This window comes from Periplaneta americana, chromosome 15 (genome assembly GCF_040183065.1).
Source record: "Periplaneta americana isolate PAMFEO1 chromosome 15, P.americana_PAMFEO1_priV1, whole genome shotgun sequence".
Taxonomy (NCBI): domain Eukaryota; kingdom Metazoa; phylum Arthropoda; class Insecta; order Blattodea; family Blattidae; genus Periplaneta; species Periplaneta americana.
Window position 1 is genome coordinate 67,640,543 of NC_091131.1, and position 19,556 is coordinate 67,660,098.

General features: G+C 37.1%; 1 protein-coding gene across 4 annotated transcripts in view; it reads left to right on the top strand.

Moving 5' to 3' along the window:
- dgt1 (dim gamma-tubulin 1) overlaps positions 1–19,556 on the top strand; it is a 58,078-nt gene that overhangs the window by 3,140 nt on the left and 35,382 nt on the right. For all 4 annotated transcript variants that reach the window (XM_069847598.1, XM_069847600.1, XM_069847601.1 and 1 more), the window contains exons 2-3: positions 8,920–9,126; positions 15,386–15,510. In XM_069847598.1, coding sequence (XP_069703699.1) covers positions 8,930–9,126; positions 15,386–15,510 — 322 coding nt within the window. In that variant the 5' untranslated portion in view covers positions 8,920–8,929. The remainder of the gene's footprint in view (positions 1–8,919; positions 9,127–15,385; positions 15,511–19,556) is intronic.

Here is a 19,556-nt window from a genome sequence, read left to right on the forward strand (position 1 = left end):
TAATCGCTAAGGTGATCAGTGGCGAATTATTAGGAAAGCGCTTGGTTAACGTGAGAGACTCAAAAACTTTTATTCAATTTGGCAAATTAATTTGGCAGCTTTAATCATAAACCTCTTTACTGTTTCTCCATAGCTGAATTGATTTAAATCACAGGCGAGAAATTGCGTAACTAGCCAATAATATTCCATCACGTTGTCTACGTTTGTTTTCTTGAATATTCTGCCGTTTCTCAAGATTACTTAATAGATTTGCACGTTATCGACCTAAAATAATTTCAGAAAATCATATTTCGTTTTCTACGCACATTTGAGATTTTTTTTTATAAATTTCTTTTGGAAATAATATGTACAAACAACATTTAATTCCTCGTACCTTTTAATGCAGCGTGTTTAAGGTATAATGTCGTATTTAGTATACTATGCAAATGTTAAGATCATAAATTTTCTTCGGAATAGTACGAAAAGTAACATTTAATTTGTCTTACCTTCTAATTCATCATGTTCTTTATGGCATAAGGAGTAATGTCGTTGTATATTAAATTTATTAATGCCTAATAGGATTTTCGAGCATAACATACATCGTATGTTTTCCCCTTCTAAACAGCAAAAAAAACTCTTCCTCCCATTTCTCATGAAATAATCGTTTTCTAACGCGTACACACTGCTTTGATAATGCCATTATGCCACCACTGATATTGCTTATGAAACTGATATAGAACCTGCTCACACCTAGGAGCTACGTGAGGGAGGAACAAGGACTGTGAAGATGATGTCACTCAGAGCGATAAGCTTCTGTGAAGGTCAGTGAGGCACAAATTCTCAAGTGAGGCACGATGCCCATCTCTGGTATAGAGGGTGATTTTGTTCTGTTCTGTCATTGTAACTTTTTCCCTTCAGTTTAGATGGCAATTTTGATCCATTCTGTCATTTTAAGTTGTAAGTGTTCAATAGGCCTAAATTAAAGACTAAAAGTTGGAGTCATATTATGTGGTGTTACAACACTTTCGGACTTTAAAAATATTCGTCACAAGTCTGTAAAAGAGAAGTGACAAGTAGCATGTGTAGAAAGGTCCCGCATTTAGTGGTAGGTGATGCTATTTGAGAACGCTTTTGCCATAAGATTTCAAAAATTGAAATAGTGAAGTTGCTGGGACTGAAAGTAAGGTCGACAAATCAACAAACAGAGGCGGGAAATTCAACAAGTGAAGAAAATACGTGGCATCATACAGTGAGATCTATAATAGCAACTGCCTTAAGAAACAAAGGTTATTCAATATATGAAGAAGTACACGGCATATCCAGTGAGGGCAGTAATCGAAGAATCGACATAATTGCATTTAAACCTCCCTCTCTTGAAGGTGAGGCCTACATCATAGACCCTACTGTGAGATTCGAATCGCATGAACAGCAGCCAGAAAAAGTACACGAGGAAAAAAGGAATATATATGAACCTTCCATCAAATACCATCTGGAATCCATCGTCATTACGGAACTAATGATAGGACCATGCCCCTGTTCCAAGTCGACTTTTGTAAATCTTTTGGCCTGCATAAAAATATTTTAAGAGATCTAACAATTGCAGCACTCAAAGGCTCAATAGCTATTTTCAGACATCATACATATGGACCATGACTAATTCGTATCTCCTTGACGTTACTTTGTTTAATATCATGTGTTTCAGTATAATTCAAATGGTTATTTTTCACTCTAACAACAATGTATCACTAAGCCTCAAGGCATTTACTCTATTGTATCATAGTACTCTTTGACGATGGTAACCTGTAGTGGTTACAGGAAGAAATTAAATAAATAAATGTATCTATCAGAAATATTGACGTCATTGTTACAGAGAAATTTAGTAGAAATTTAGTACAAGGAATGGACGACAACTGACAGGGCCAATATGATTTTAGTGAAAAGTGACTGTGTAAATTTCATTAATAACTTCATTGATTGGCTTAAAAAATTCAAGATACTGTACACAACTTCACTCCAAAGTCCCAAGCAAATTATTTAAAGTACCTGAAAAATGAAATAAAGCCCGGTGAGTTCATTATCATTGGTGATTTTTCAGAGAATTACAGTTTCATTATTCAGGATGCTACACAAGGTCATCTCTGGAGTACTTCTCAAGCAACAATACACCCATTACAGAAATTCAGTTGGTGGTAATTTAGAGAACCTTTGTTTTTCAGTAATTTCGGAATGCTTAGTTCACAATAGTGCAACAGTTCATGTTTTCTTAAAGGAAAATGATGGAAATCTGAAACAACACATACCAAAATATCTAAAATATATGATTTCAGTGATGCAGTAGCTAGCGAATACAAGAACGAAAAAACTCTGTTAATCTACTCAATCATGAACACGATTTTCAAATACCTGTGGAGTGGCATTTCTTTGGAACTAGTCACTGTAAAGGGCCCAGTGACGGTGTAAGGGGTACAATCAAGCGACTCGCTGCAAAAGCCAGAACTCTAATTTCAACTCCTAAAGGACTGTATGATTGGTCAAAATGCAATATACAGGGAATTATTGTGTCATTCACATCCGTTGAAAAACATGAAGTAATTACAAAATCTAAATCCTCAAAGATTTTTCGGCCTGAAAACTGTTCCCAGAACAAGAAGTGTTCACTGTGTGGTTCCAGTTAATGGAAAGTTAGCAATAAGGCCCTTTTCTGGTTCACCAGAAGTACCGAAACTAGTTGAAATCAGACTGTGATGCTCACCGGTCGTCAACGTGGAAACGCTTCTCACAGTGACCAGCAGCAGTGATGGCGCATGGTGCAGCAGCATAGTTCACCCTTTACACGGCGAGTTGTTTTAATTTATAACTTATTTTTGAAGATCCCATTATGAAAATTTGACAGCCTAATGAAAATGCTCAGTAAATTGTCTTTTTTTTTTTATGTGAATTGAAGTATTCGATTTTATGTAATGGCGTTTTTTAAAATATATTTTTGAATTTCTTTAAACACAATTTTCAGAGCTGCACTGAATTATAGTATCTTAACAACCTATTTTGTAAGCTATCTAACAATATCTAAAAAAAAAATTGTAATTATTCTTATCACCAGAAAACAAATTAAAAATGGAGCTATGTGCTCAAATAAAAATATTTTAACTGCCCATTACATTTAAACAGTAGCTGTCGTAAACATAATTTTCTACATGATTAATATATACGACATAAAGAGTTGAATGTACAATTTTGAACAAATTTGGAGATATGAATGTTTTTCGTCATACTGTTTTGCATGGAATTACCCTATTACAATGTCTTCCTCGTTCATTCTCTCAACAAACGTGTTTACTCTGAACAACCAATCAAGTTTTCCGAACAAATACTTGTTCAGAACCGAAGCTCGCTATGTAGAAACGAGACGTCATAAACATGAAGCCGAACAAGTGAGCATTGCTTGGAACTGTTTGCTCGTTCGTCAACTTAGTGTAAAGTGTAAACGCGGCTTTAGCACTGCACCAAAAGTTGAGTAAAAGCAGTAAAAAGATGCCGAAATTGGCTAGCTTAAAACAATTAAGTGGATCAGCGGATAGAATTAATTTATGGTGTGAAAGAAGGAAGCATTGTTGTAGTTTTCAACCTAATTCAAAATATTTAAGGTTTTAAGTATACACAAATTTCACTGCTAAGTAAGTACAAGTTGTAATATCCGCTACAAAAAAAAATCTTATTATACAGGGTGTTTAAAAAATACGGGGCATAATTTCATGTATGTATTTCTCACATGTAGACAATCAAAATAGTTCATTACAACATGTGTCCGGAAATGCTTTATTTCCGAGTTATGGCCTTCACAACATTGAAATTCACCGGAACGTTTTTCTTTCTGTAGGTCGTTGCCGTCAAAGGAGACATTAAGAGGGCACTCTGACAGTTCATTCCGAGGCGAAGGTACATTCAGTGTTGTGTAGGCATTAGACTGTGCGACATGTATTCAAATCAAGAGCTGGCAGAGATACACTTCATGTACGATAAGGCGGACGGCAATGCTGCGCTGGCTCGTCATTTGTACCAGGAGAGGTACCCACAGCGACAATGTCCAGATCGGAATACATTTGTACGTCTCCATTACCGTCTGTGCGAGTATGGAAAATTTAACTCTCCTGGTTTGGGAAGGGATGACCAAGATCTACAACTCCAGAAGTACAGGAGGAGATTCTGGAGGCTGTGAACATGACTCCTTCTATCAGCACACGAAGGGTAGCGTTGCAAGTCAGTGTTTCTCATACAACTGTCTGGAGACTGTTGAAAGAGTATCAGTTGTATCCTTATCATTTGCAACGTGTACAGGCCCTGTCACCAGCAGATTACCCTGCACGAGTTAGGTTCTGTCAGTGGCTCTTGCAGCAGTGTGGTGTAAATCCGAACTTTTCTGCCTTAGTATTATTTACAGATGAAGCACAGTTCACACGAGATGGCATAACAAATTTCCACAATCAGCATGTATGGGCATATGAAAACTCACGTGCAACTGTTCCATCTCATCACCAGGTGCGGTTCTCCCTCAGCATGTGGGCCGGTATCATTGGTGATCGATTAGTTGGACCCCATGTACTTGTAAACAGACTTACGGGGCAGGCGTACACAAACTTCCTGGAAAACACCATACCTCATGTTTTAGAAGACACTCCACTGATCAATCATCAACACATTCACTTCTTGCATGATGGCGCTCCTGCACACTTCAGTCATACGGCTCGCCGGTACTTGGATCGAAGGTTTCCTGACCGATGTATAGGTAGAGGTGGCCCAATTGCTTGGCCTCCACGCTCACCTGATCTGAACCCTCTCGATTTCTACTTGTGGGGCCATTTAAAATCATTGGTTTATTCATCTCTGGTGCCTGATTTGGAATCCCTTCGGAATCGAATTGTGGTATGTTCTGAGGACATACGCAATACTCCTGGAGTTTGGGATCGTGTTCGCAGGTCAATGATACATCGATGTGAGGTCTGTATTCAAGCAAGAGGTTGACATTTTGAACATCATCTGTAATGACAACGATCTGCGGAAAGAAAAACGTTCCGGTGAATTTCAATGTTGTGAAGGCCATAACTCGGAAATGAAGCATTTCCGGACACATGTTGTAATGAACTATTTTGATTGTCTACATGTGGGAAATACATACCTTAAATTATGCCCCGTATTTTTTAAACACTCTGTATAATGAAATATGACCATTTTTTAAAGAACAAAGTAAAAAGACTTTGTCATGACGGGCTACAGTATTATTATTATTATTATTATTATTATTATTATTATTATTATTATTATTATTAACGGGAACATTAGGATCCTCACAGAGCACTGGGTCAATACTGAATAGTGTTGTCCTTGACGGAAGAAGTCGCTTAACCTAATATGAGCTTGTGAATCTGGTAAATAGATTTGAGAATTATGAAGATTTCATTGTTTACGTTACATTTTTATTGTGAATAATATACAGGCTGTTATTTAACGCTGTTTATATTTTATGTTTCTAAGTACAAAATAAATGTATGTCTTGGATAAAAAAAATTACAAATCACAAATATATGTGATCTGGGATTATATTCATTATAGGAATGGTAGGATTCATTCTTTATGATATGGCGTGCATTCAAACCTGTTATTAGGCACAGTAACTGGTTTAGAGAACATTTAATTCCCCATTTTTCTTATATACAGGTTGATTCTCGTGATTCTGCGTATAATAAATTCACAATATAAGAATATGACGTTGGTGTGTGGCGTAGTTTGCGGGAGAAATTCTCTCTCTCTCTCTCTCTCTGCTTCCTTCGTTCTGAACATTACTGAGAGATAGCACCAGTGTTAGCTACGAAGTGTATTTGCGCAAATATATTGCAAGTAGATTACGTGACTTATTACATGTCTTAGATGAGAGTCTCGAGACAAAACAGTTTTGTGCTATATTTCTTTTTTTTCTCTCTCTGTCTACCTCCTTCGTTCTGAACATTATTGAGAGATAGCATGACTGTTAGCGACAATGTGTATTTGCGTAAATATTGTTAGGATTCATCATCCACACAATATCTTTTAGGTTACCATACAAGAGGAAGTCTAATGAGGTTAGATCTGGTGACCGTACTGTCCAACCACTATTCGGGGAAAGTGACATTAATATGGTTTGTCACGTGATGGATTGATTGAAGTGGTGTGGAAACTGACTTATGCCACTTTTCCCAAGCACTGCAGATTTTCTCTTCTGTATTTGTGTGGATTGATCGTATCATAAAAACATATAGCTATACGCCATTTCATACAAGTTGAGAGGATTTGAAAGCATTTCTTTCCCCTTCTACTTTCTCTGAGTTCGTCAGCGACAGTGTAAACGACATTTCATACAAGTTGATAGGATGCGAAAGCATTTATTTCACTTTACGCTGTCACTGACGAACTCAGAGAAAGTAGAAGGGGAAAGAAATGCTTTCAAATCCTCTCAACTTGTATGAAATGGCGTATAGGTCTTATGATTCGATCTGTGCACTTACTGTGCACCACACACCAACTTCCTTATCATAGGCTATAGAGGGATTTCATGCACTATAGGCTATATGAATTTTCTGTTTTGGGTTACAACACTATCTATTGCAAAGTCAATATCATTCACCTCTGAGACCAGGCACACATGCTTTAAATCAATCATAGGCCTATTCAATCTGTGATACGCATTCAAGGAGTATGCATCCCACTGATTATGTACAGTATGTAAAAATGATGACATGTTTATTTTATTATACTTGTTGATAATTATTATTGCATTATATTACAGTTTTTTTTTTTTTTTTTTTGCAATATCAACTTTTGTTTTGTTATTAATTGAAGCGTCGGCTGGAACAACGTTATAAGTTACATTTGATCAAATTTACAGGAGCTGCAAAAATGTGTACACGTACAACGTTGTTCTTATAGGGTAGCAAACCTTTGAGTGGACAAATTTCACGTACTGCATTGATGGACAGTTGCAAGCCAAAGAGTATAGCAAGGTAACATGACATACAACATTATTATACGGAAACACGCCGAATGAAAATTTTGTAACTTACAACGTTGTTCCAGCCGACGCTTCAGTTGTTATTAGAGGAGAAAAACTCGCTGCGGTGCTGGAGATCGAATCCAGGTCCGTGGTTCTGTAGGATCAAAAATTAATCTTTACATAAACTCTTGTTTTTCCTTGCTTGAATACCATTTTACGTAAATCATTACTATTATTGTTGCATCAATAACTAAGCCTTACATTTCACTTGACGATATGTTATAGGAAGAAGAATAATGTTTATATATATCTGAAGCATGATTAATGTAATATGTAGCTATTCGGCGATGGAGGAGGAAAGGAACTGGCCACCCTACCCCTTTATCTTCTGCCTTAGTTGCCTCATAAGTAGTGCTTTGTTGGTATCATTTGTGTGGTTCAGATCTATCTAGTTGACTAAACAACTGTATAATAATAATAATAATAATAATAATAATAATTTATTTGTAGTACAAAATCAATCACAGCCTTTGTTAATTCCTATTTATAATTGCAATGCAGTTTGAGGGTACAAATATATTTTGGGGGTACGCTAGTAAAAAAGATTGAATACCACTGTTTTAAATCATCTCAACTACTCTCTTTCCAGCTAAAGATTGAAGTAAATGTAAATAAATGCACGTGGCTTAATGGTTCCTGATTGGCTATTGGATGCACAACGCCTCCAAACTCATGCTTGTCATCTTCTTCCTCACATTAAAATAGTTCCTTCTAAAATAATAAAATGTATAATATACATGGAATACGATTGAATTAAACATGCTTATAAGAACACTTTCTTACGATTTAAACAACATGTTTATATTAGTACTTTCAGACATTGCGTGTAAAATCATTGTAACGTGTATTATGGCAATGCGCATGCGTAATAGGCATTAAATCCCTCCCAAGGTGACTTGCAGCTTCACAGAGCACATCAGCACAGCTGGTATAACACAGTGCGAGATTCAGTGTTGCCAATCTCAAATAAATTTCTGTAGAATTAAAGAAATTCTCCACTCTTCAAAGAATAACATTTAATCACGAATCTACAGAAAAAGAAAATCCACTATTCCTAGTAGAGAAATAATAAATATTAACCCTCTGTGAGCATTTTACGGGTTAGTTCAATGAATGTGTTGAAATGTCTGCAATATATCAGACGGTGGCTGCCCTGCGTGCTCACTTGCTGAAAATAATTCGCCCTGGTGGCTGCTTTGGTAGCTAGCTTGCGATTGCGGAGTAATACATTTCGGTTTTGTTTACGTCTACTTCAATCTTCAGTTGGAAATAGAGTAGTGAGTTTATCACAACATGTCAGTCCGCTGTTGCAAGAGATGTCATGTAAATCTTCCTTGATGCTAATATTAATATTAAGAGTCTTTCTTATTGTCCATAATCTTCTTAATTATCAAGTTCGACAGTCTAACCAAAATATGGCTATTACACTTCCCCAACCTATAAACTTCCTTCACTTGTCCATTTCCAATATCAATTCCTAACCACTCCCATCACACTTTCACTAACACTTCATACGTTTCTCATGGTCATTCTTTTTTCTGTTTTTCTATTCCAAAAGTGATTAAATTGTTCTTCCTTTTCTCTTCTTTCAAGTGTTTCACCGTCCTTTTTAACATATTATTCTTCTTTCGTAGATATTATTAATTTACTCTCCCTTCAGCTTTTTCTTCGACCTCATTTTCTACTCACTTGTGTATACCACGGTACATTACTTTTTTACGTTAGTAGGCTCTTGGTCATTCACGTCTTACATGTCTCGCTGCTTGTTGAGGTCTGAGACACATTAATCTCTCTCTCTCGTGTGTGCGTTTTTTTTAATTGCACCAGTTACACTAAAACAAATTTATGTTGTTCTGTAGTTGAGGCGCCATGTTGAATAGCAGCAAGCCCACATGCAGTTACCCAGCTCATGAGTGCAGCGGGCAACGAGTGGAGGGCTATGACTACTGCATCAGGCACATCCTGGAGGATAAAACTGCCCCTTACCGACTCTGTGGCTATGTGTACCTGGGCAACAGTCGCCGTTGCATCATGCCTACTTTGAAGGGTGATAAGAGAGAGTCAGGGTGAGTGCAGAAGATCTAGTGCAGTTGCAGCCCACTCAAGTTATGTGGATATAAAGAGAAAAGTTGAGACGGTGTCGGGTGAAGTTCCTGGGTAGCTCAGTTGGTAAGAGCATTGGTGCATTGAGCCAAAGGTCCCGGGATCGATACCCTGCCCTGGAACAATTTTTCCCTTTTTTCAAGTCTGCTTCACAAGGAGCTTTACCTGAAAGCTAGATTTGTATAATATACAGGGTGATTCAAAAGTCGCGCGACATAGGACATCTCCGTTATTAGTGTAAGTACAAAAAATAGTTTCAAATAAAAGTTTTAGATATTGGTACGTATAGTTCATGTGCAAAATTTTAAGAAAATCGTAAGAGCCATTTTTGAGAAAATTGCAACAAACTTGTTCGCGTTTCAAGTAAAGTACCAGTTTGGTTAAGGAAAACGCATCCAAAACTGAGGTGTCACATCTCTGGAGTGTACGAAACTTAAATTAGAAATGTGGTTTGGGTCGCGCGCCGTAATTAATAAATTGTGTTTTTGTGTAGATAGGTGAGTAAGTGTTAGTTTCACCAGTGAAGCGGGTAGTAACAGACGATGTACACAATTCCTGAGAGGGTGTAAATGGTTCTCATCCATGCGGGAGGCCTGAGTCTACGGGAAGCAGCAGAAGAATATCACAGACGGCATCCAGTTCTACCTACCCCACATCATGGAAGCATTGGTTGTTTAATGGAACGGTTCAAGACAGCAGGCAGTATCCATGACAAAAAATGTTCAGGGTGGCCTCGTTCAGCAACAGGGGATGCAAACGCAGCTAGTGTACTAGCTAAGCTGTTAGTCAGTCCATCACGGTCAACCATGGAAGTGGCGCAAGAATGTGTCACCAGTCAAGTGTCCCGTGTCCAGGATACTATCCGTCAATCATTTCCATCCCTATCGTATGCACTTTTTGCAGAAACTGCATGGGGATGACACAGATATGCGGGTGCAGTTCTGTGAGTGGTTTCTTGAACGATGAACCCACCAGCCAAACCTTGGAAGTGACATTTGTTGGAGCTGACATTTCCATTTGAACGGAACAGTGAATCGACATAACGCTGTGTACTGGGCAACTGAAACCCCCACATAGCTGTAGAGACTCATAATCAGTTTGACCCAAGATTAAGTGTGTGGTGTGGCATACACGGGGATGTGGTCATCGGTTCCGTGTTTCTGAACAACAAGCTCACTGCTCCACTGTACAGATAGCATCTCGAGGCTACACTGCTGCCCTACTTGGATGATCTGCCCCTAGAAAGAAGACGTGGGTTTTTCTTTCAGCAGGATGGAACACACCGCATTTCAGATTGACAGTCTGCGAATTGCTGAATGAAGTTATCCCTGGGTGTTGGATCAATAGCAGGAATCCAGTGGAATGGCCGCCTAAGTCGCCAGATTTAACGCCACTTGACTTTTTTCTCTGGAGTAATCTCAAGTCTGTAGTTTACAGCAACAGGCCCCGAAAATTGGATGAACTGCAGGAAAATATCAGGAGAGAATGTGCACAAATAACACCTGCAGTGTTACTTAATGTGCGGAGCCTCAACAGTGTGTGGATGTGCTGTCACCAAAGGCCACCAATTTGAACACTTACTCCATTAGTGTGCATGTAGAACAATTACACAGGTCGTGAAAGTTCAAGTGCTAAAATGTTTCAGTTTGCCATTGTGACTCTCAACTTACTCACCTGTCTACACAAAAAACACAATTTATTAATTACGGTGCGCGACTCAAACTACATTTCTAATTTAAGTTTCATACGCTCCAGAGATGTGACACTTCAGTTTTGGATGCGTTTTCCCTAACCAAACTGGTACTTTACTTGAAACGCGAACATGTTTGTTGCAATTTTCTCAAAAATGGCTGTTACGATTTTCTTTAAATTTTGCACAAGAACTACACGTATCAATATCTAAAACATTTATTTGAAACTATTTTTTGTACTTACACTAATAACGGAGATGTCCTATGTCGCGCGACTTTTGAATCACCCTGTATATGTTACTGTAGGCACATTAACAGAAAACCGCAATTTCAAGTCACACAGAGTTTGTGTGCACTTGATGTGAGTTTCTGACATCTTGTCAGCCCACTCGAGTTATGTGGATATAAAGGGACAAGTTGAGATGGTATCGGGTGAAGTTCCTGAGTAGCTCAGTTGGTAAGAGCGTTGGTGCATTTTCCAAAGGTCCTGGTATCAATACCCGGCCCTGGAACAATTTTTCCCTTGAAATTATTGAATTTTGCTTCACAGGGAGCTTTACCTGAAAGCTAGATTTGTATATTATATACGTTATTGTAGGCATGTTGACAGAAAACCACAATTTCGAGTCACGCAGAGTTTGTGTGCCCTCAGTGTGAGTTTCTGGCATATTGTCAGCCTACTCTAGTTATGTGAATGTAAAGGGAAAAGTTGAGAGTGTGTCAGGTAAAGTTCATGGGTAGCTCAGTTGGTAAGAGCATTGTGCATTCTGCCAAAAGTCCCAGGATCAATACCAGGCCCCAATACAATTTTTCCCTTGAAATTATTCAAGTCTGCTTCACAGGGAACTTTACCTGAAAGCTGGATTTATACAATATATATACTTTACTGTGGGGACATTAACAGAAAACCACAATTTCAAGTCGCACAGAATTTGTGTGCACTCGATATGAGTTTCTGGCATCTTGTCACCCCACTCAAGTTATGTGGATATAAAGGGCGAAGTTGAAACGGTGTTGGGTGAAGTTCCTGGGTAGCTCAGTTGGTAAGAGCATTGGTGGATTCAGCCAAAGTTCCCGGGATCGACACCCAGCCCCGCAACAATTTTTCCCTTGAAATTATACAAAAAATCTTATCAATTGTCGATCTATTACGCCTAAAAGTGCACTCATGTTCCCCAATAATTTCATCTACATATGGAGTTAATCTTCTCAAAAGAATATTTGACAAAATTTTGTACGACGTCAACAAAAGTGATATTCCTCGAAAGTTACTACAGTTAGTCTTTTCCCCCTTCTTAAAGATAGGTACAATTATGGATTCCTTCCATTGTTCTGGTACAATTTTCTTTTCCCAAATAGCAAGTGCAAGCTTTTAAATTTCTCTAGTAATGCACTTCCACCGTCTTGTATTAATTCTGCTGGATTTTATCAATACCTGGAGACTTGTACTTTTTCAACTTTTCTATCGCAATTTCGACTTCAGGAAGTGTGGGTTCGGGTATAAATGGCTCAGCAGTTCCTATTTGAATATTGTCCTGATCATTTCTATTTGACCTATATACATTTAGTAGTTGTCCAAAATAGTCTTTCCTTCTGTTCAGAATTGAATGAGTGTCTGCAAGCAAGTCTCCATTCTCATTGTTCATCACATTTACCCTTGCCTGATACCCTTTCTTAAATTCCTTTATGCCCTTATATAAATCTCTAATGTTTTTATTCTTACTATTTGTTTCTACCTCGTTCCGTTTTTCCTTCAAGTAATCCCTCTTTTTATTCCTAAGTGTACGACTTGCTTCTTGTCTTTCATTGAAATAATTATCTCTATTCACCTCAACTGGATCCTGTAAGATTTCAGTTTTGCCTCTTTCCTTCTTTCTGCTACCATGCAACAATCTTCATCAAACCACGATTTCTTTTTCTTAGTTTCATAATAACCTATGCTCTGCTCAGCTGAAATTTTTATATTATCTGTGATATGTTCCCACATGCTGTTAACATCTAACTTCTCAACTTCGTCAGAACTTCCTAAAGTGGCAAACCTATTTGATATTTCAACGTGATAATGTTTCTTATTTTCCTCGTCTATTATCAATTGTAAGCTTCTTTAATTAATCATTTCAAAATATTTTCACTATGAAGTTTTTTAGTTAAGCCATTCTTACGTTTTCGTTGTACAGGTAGATGCCAGTGCTGTAAGAGATGAGAGATGACTATAGCAGATAAAATAGGGACAAGAGAAAAATCTCTTTATTGTGGTTGGAATTGGAGTTGAACTCGTTTTTGCTCCACTATAAGGTTTTTGTAGTGCTGTCTCAGTTTAAACAGTGTACTGCACATTGGCCACCAGTTGCTAGCATGTCATAAACATGTGCAGAACAGTCAAATTTTTCTTCATCTTCCTTGTGAATTATTTTTAATAAATGTGTGTGTGTCTAATGCTTACCCACTTCACTTAACGTGATTCGGGTTCCACATACTGTGGATAGATGGCAGGTCTGTGACCCATTTTCAAGTTGCACACCACTTTAGAGGGCCACGTTATGCATGATGTGTAACTGTGAAGAGTTATGTCGTGTACTAGGTGAATGTATGTATAAGTGTACTGTAGGAAATGGGTGAGGATGATGGTGAAGGTAAGGAAGAGAGAAGGAGAAACCTGGTGCTGGCACTTAGCCTACTCCTGTCGAATAGCACCAAGGGGCTGCAGAGCTTAACGTCTCCATTCAACGGATGAATCACTATCAACAGTGACATATGCCTTCTCTTCATATGCACTGCGGAGAGATTTGGAATTTAACCCAGGCATATTGGTGCACAATCCAGTGATTAGAAGTTGTGCACCGCCATCTCTCCTAGTCCCGAGGTAGAAATTTTACATGAAAATTTCTAACCCCACGGTGAATCAACCCAGGCCGGCTAGTCTGGAGGCAGACGCACTACCACAAAGCTGACTCGGCGAACTTTTTTTAATAAATGTAGTTATCAAACAAAATGTCGGACAAGTGGCGTGAGAAACAAACAGTCAAGTTTGTTAATGTGTAAAATTATAAGGACTTTGAAAATCTATGGAATGTATTTACTGCTGAATTTAACAGTGGACAACAATCAAAGCCAGTTGAGCTAGTATGCTATCTATTCAATAGCTGGTACCGTGTGAATAACTGTCAAACTGGCTAGCCTGTAACTGGCACGATGTAAACAAACCTTTACTTGATTTTCCTTGATATTATAGTCTTATTTAGTAATGACTAGATCTCGGAAGTTGAGGAAAAATACTTTTTTTTTTTTCGAGTATCTAAAGATGAGGCCCAACCCTATGTGAAAAGATTTAAATCTACATATTTAGACTTCAACAAACAAAATTTGATAATCTCAAGGGAAAAAATGGAACTCTCTGCATCATAATCCACAGCTAATTCCCGATTTACCACGAAAATCGTCTGTAGCTGCATTTAGATTGGCAACAGGTCATGACTTTGGCCAACACCTGCATAGAATTGGAATGTATCAGTCCCCTAACTGCCCATTGTGCAACTCAAACCAAGAAATGGATTCGGAACACCTCAAAATCTGTGCTTCAGTGGCGGATCATGATAATATCTTTGAAAAATATTGGAGTGCAAGAGGTCAAATGACTTTGTCAAACGCCTGGCATTAGAAAACAACAACAACATAATATATGTTCATTTTGAGTCATTGTAGGCCAGAAAATGGTGGGTTTTATTTGTCTTTTTTTTTTTTTGTCTTTTTCGGTTCATTGGTCCTTTTTAGCCTCTTTTTTTTTTTTTTTTTTTAGGTCTTAATGGCTTTTTTTGCAACTTCAACTTCTTTCGGCTACATTTTCACTGCCATTTTTACAATTCACCACGAGATCTTACTTATTTCAAGTATGCACTAATGACATCCGTTGATGTGGAGAGAAGTTTCTCGATGTTTCGCAATGTGCTGTCAGAAAACCGACGATCCTTTACACCTAAGAACCTGGAAATGACTATTGTGATATGCTGCAATGCTAAGTGAGGTAAAGTTCCGAAGTCCCATTTCTGTAACCATAGTGTGGTTAAGCCAGATATTCCAGTTATACTAATTTCGATTTCTTTCTCAAGGATGTTCATTGCGGGTTTGCTGAATTCATTCTAGGTGGCAAAAATCGTTCATTCTAAATTCTCCAAGTACTTTTTTTAACAAACACGGAATTCCTTTTTCAAATTATGTTAATCTAAAGAATGTATAAATTAATGTCTGAAAGAAGCATATCATACATTATAGTTTTTTTTTTCGCAAATATGTTGCATACCACCATACTTTTGTGTTTTTGAAATATTATATTCATTAAATATGTAATTGAAACTGAAATTATTAATTAATTTGGATCACCTTTTTTAAGTCCCTTTTTCCTTTCTTTAGGTCCTTTTTAGGATACCTTTAGGTCTTTTTAAATTTTTTTTAGGAAATTTATATATCTTCAACTTCCGAGCCCTAGTAATGACAATTGAATGTTGAGTTTTGATATTGTTGTGCTTTGCTTCAGGTTTTGTGCAGAGCATGCACGTAAGGCACAACTGGCCAGGCAGAAGTCATCACGCAGACATGTGCCTCCACCTAGTGCTGAATCCTTTCTGCTCAGTCTGTCACACTACAGTAACATCGAATCTGGTATGTTATTAATATGGCATATTTCTTCATTATGCTGCTTGAATTCTTCTGAAAGTATTGGTTGGTTTCTAATGTTGAGCACTTGACAATGATGTCATTTGCTCTTTTGCACTCCAATATTTAGCAGAAAGACTAGAAAATTGAATGAAAGTTGGACAGTGAAGAAATTACAATTGCAGAAAAGGCATGTAAAAGATCCCACAATACCAATTCTGTGTACAGATCAGAATGTGAGACCTGGCATATGAGCTGCACAAGAAGGGAGGGGATGTGTGATCAGAAAGAGAGTTGATTTCAGTTTGGTTAATATTACACAGATATACCAACACGGATGTTTAGGTTGTACTGAAACCTTATATTCTCCCTTCCTACTCACTGGTGATATAGCCACAGTGCAGATCTTGCCTCCTCTACTGTATATGTTTATTGAGGTAAACATGGTCTGTAAGTATGCCATCATAGGTTTTCGTGGAGGTTCAGTTATTAAATTCAATGCACCGAATAATACATCTTTTACTTTCCGTTTGCTTTAGAAGCATTGTAATTTTTTATTCATTTGGTATAGGCACCGTGCACGCTCCTCTGGTGGCGACTGTTGTTACTAACTGCGGGACAGCAGCGATAGAGTTGTGCTTGAAGCGTATGAATATACTTAACATCTCAGGTTAAATGATTAGAAATATGGTTGATCCTAAAAAGCGGAAAGGTAATGCAAATTACTGTGTTCTTGAGTGTAGTAATGCTTATAGGAACACACCAACCGATATTGTTTTTATTCATTCCCAAAACAGAAAACTGAAGCGCAACGACGCTAATTGTGGATCCATGCAGTACGCAGACGAAAGTAAATAAGGCTACACTACTTGTAATCATAGTATTATTATATACTAGGCCTGATATAAAAATAGAATGTATATAGTATTATGTTTATAAATAACCATTAAGTTAACAACGACAGGAATTTATAATTTCAATTTCAAAAAGTGTATAATTACTGAGTTCTTTACATATATATTATGTATAATATTAGCAACAATAAATAGTAATATAGGCTACTTATTTTTAAATGTATTCATATCGATATTTATTTTCTTTCACAATTGAATTGTGTGAAGTGTCTACTCAAGTGTCTATTCCATTACATGCCGAACTGAAGTCACATAAGAAATGTTATGACAAGCGTTCGGGAACAGATGATATGTTTAATGAAATGCAAGGTTTCCGAAATTATTCTACAATAAAATATGAGACAGAACTACCAGGCTTAATGGGAGTGACATTTATAGTTTCGAATATATTGTTAAAATTGCTGCCAATTGAAACACAATCATACCCGTAGAATCATAATACGAAATATTTCTAATTCTATGATTTAACCCAAAAATAGCTACCATAGATAGTCGAAACGCCCCAAGATGTAGACCATACATATTATTTTTGCCATTTTTATTAGTGAATTTCACATTGAAAGTTTTCGAAAAATTCTCTCCAAGAGTAAAATTAGTAAAGAAAATCGTCTACTCATATTTTCCAATTAAAATGAAAACTGATTGTCGTATTCTGCTATGAGGGTGATGTTTGGAGTTAATCGTACAATTATAATTATAATATATTTTTACCGCCACTTTAATGTTGTTGACATCCACAATGGTTACTGTAATTTTGGATTTTGGCCTAGCAGAGAAAGTATTCAGGAAACAATGCCTGCAATATTGAAAAATGTAGAGTGACAATTGTTTAGAAGTGGAACAGCCACACAATGTGGATCAGATTGTGGCCTTCAAATCTAAATGCTCCCGAGGCAGATCGAGTGACACATTCATAAAACTGATTGTGGATTATTGACTTTGTTAGAAGGTGGTGATGAAGTCAGGTTTTCCCGGAATAATAACAAAACACTCCGATAAAGGGATCATTGTTGTTACTCCACCGTATGTGCACGATGGTAAATTAACAGCTGAAGAAGTGGAAACTACTTATAGCGTTGCCAGTGTTCGAATTCATGTTGAAAGGTGCATTCAGCGAATTAAAATATACACTTATAACATTTTACACAAACTATCAATTGAACTGCTTCCGCATGTTGATCTTGTTATTTATTCAACTGTCCAAAGAGAAGTCTGAACCTCATAAGTGATACCAACAAAGCACCACTTATGAGGCAACTAGACCAGAAGATCATGGGGTAGAGTGGCCAGTTCCTTTTCCCTTCCATTGCATATATCGCCGACTAGCTACAAATTACACTAGTCAGACTTCATACGCATACAAACAATATTGTTCTTCCTCTGACACATATCAAGTGAGATGTACAGCCTGATAACAGATGTACATATCAGCCAGAACCTCAATCAGAGGTAGTATGTTGATGATATTGTTCATATGTGTTGTGTTTTAGAGAATTTGCAGTCGCCCATTATTCAGGAAGTGTAATTAAGACTACTTTTAGAATTAAATCACATTAAAATACGTAATTTATAGAGACATTATACACACAAATATTACATACGTCATGACATCAAATATAAGTATATCAATGTTTTAGTAATATGACTGTTCACCCTCATTCAATGGTCTGAAATCTGATTTAAATGCCAAACATCTTCACTGATATTTCAGGAACTTTGTAGTTACACTTTTACACTCCTCTAGCAGTACTGAACTTTCCACTGGGTCTATAAAATAATTAAAGACTGGAGATTGCTGGGTTTGCAGTGAAAGACCTGCCCTTGGGCAGAACACTATGAATGAATGAACTCAATCTTACTAACATTACAACTTTTTATCTGCAGAAAGCCGCATGTAATTTCTATATCACACATGACTAGTGAATGACTGCGAGCCTGTAGTTAATTAGAAATTGAGACACTGCGCGGCGCCACCAGTACGATTTTGAGACCCATGCACAGTGCCTATATTCCGATCTTATTTTTTTAATAAGATATGGATGACCATAGTAATTTTACTACGTTCCTTGGCTAAGAAATCAGCTGCCTCTACTCCGCAATGTAGAGGTACCAGTATCCAATGAAATATCCAAAGCTTATTTAATTTGATGTGTCTTAAAATTTTATGACACTCTAGAATATTATTAATTTTTTTTTTACATCTGTTGCTATAGCAAGGATAGTGTCATAGCTTTCTGATATTTATCATTTTGATACAGGAGATTTTGTAAACTTGAAAGCTAAGTCCATGATAATTTTGTTTCAAAAACCATCCCCAAATATTTGGTCTCTCATGTTCATTTAATTTTTCACCATTGAACCATAATGAAACTTTAATTTTTTTCCCCTTTAGTGAAAGTAATTGGAAGTTTTGTGAGCATTTATTTAATTGTTAAATGACCAATTCTGTAAATACTTATCAGGAATGTTTTGTTGGATTGTGTTTATTAATTATTTATCAGGCTTTGGAAAGTAAAGGTAATTGATCTTGTATCAGATTTGATTCTTGAATCATGAAGATATCTACATTATTGTCATATAAAATTTTATTGAGTTCTGTTTTTTTGGCTTGGGACAGTCCTGTATTCCATTGTAGAATTCTAATTGATAAAGAGTTTCCATGCTTGGATTCTTGGAAAGAAAGAGATACTTACCTGGAGATCCAAATGGAGGACTATTTTACCTTTAGATAGTTTAATTTTCCAGGGAGCCATCATATTTGGAGTGCTTCGAAAAAAAATGTAACCTTTTTTGATGGACACCGTACTTGGCGATTACATCACCCTTAGTTAGTGTAGCATTTTCTCTACACAACATGGAACAGCTATATTGCTATGACTTGCTCCCCAGAGCCTCGTTTGTGTACAAGTTGCACCACATGAAGATGAGGATGGGAATTAGATAGAGGTTATATATGGAATGCACTTCACTGTCCCTTTCATTTGCAACCCTCCCTTGAAAGTGTTACGAACATTCTCTTCTTAGTGAATTTTGTAAGTACAGTACTGAAACAAGGAAAGGTTCTGTAATCGTGCAATAGTGAAACAGAATTTCTGGAATTGTATTAGCCTGGAAAAGGTGAATTCCATTTCTGAATTG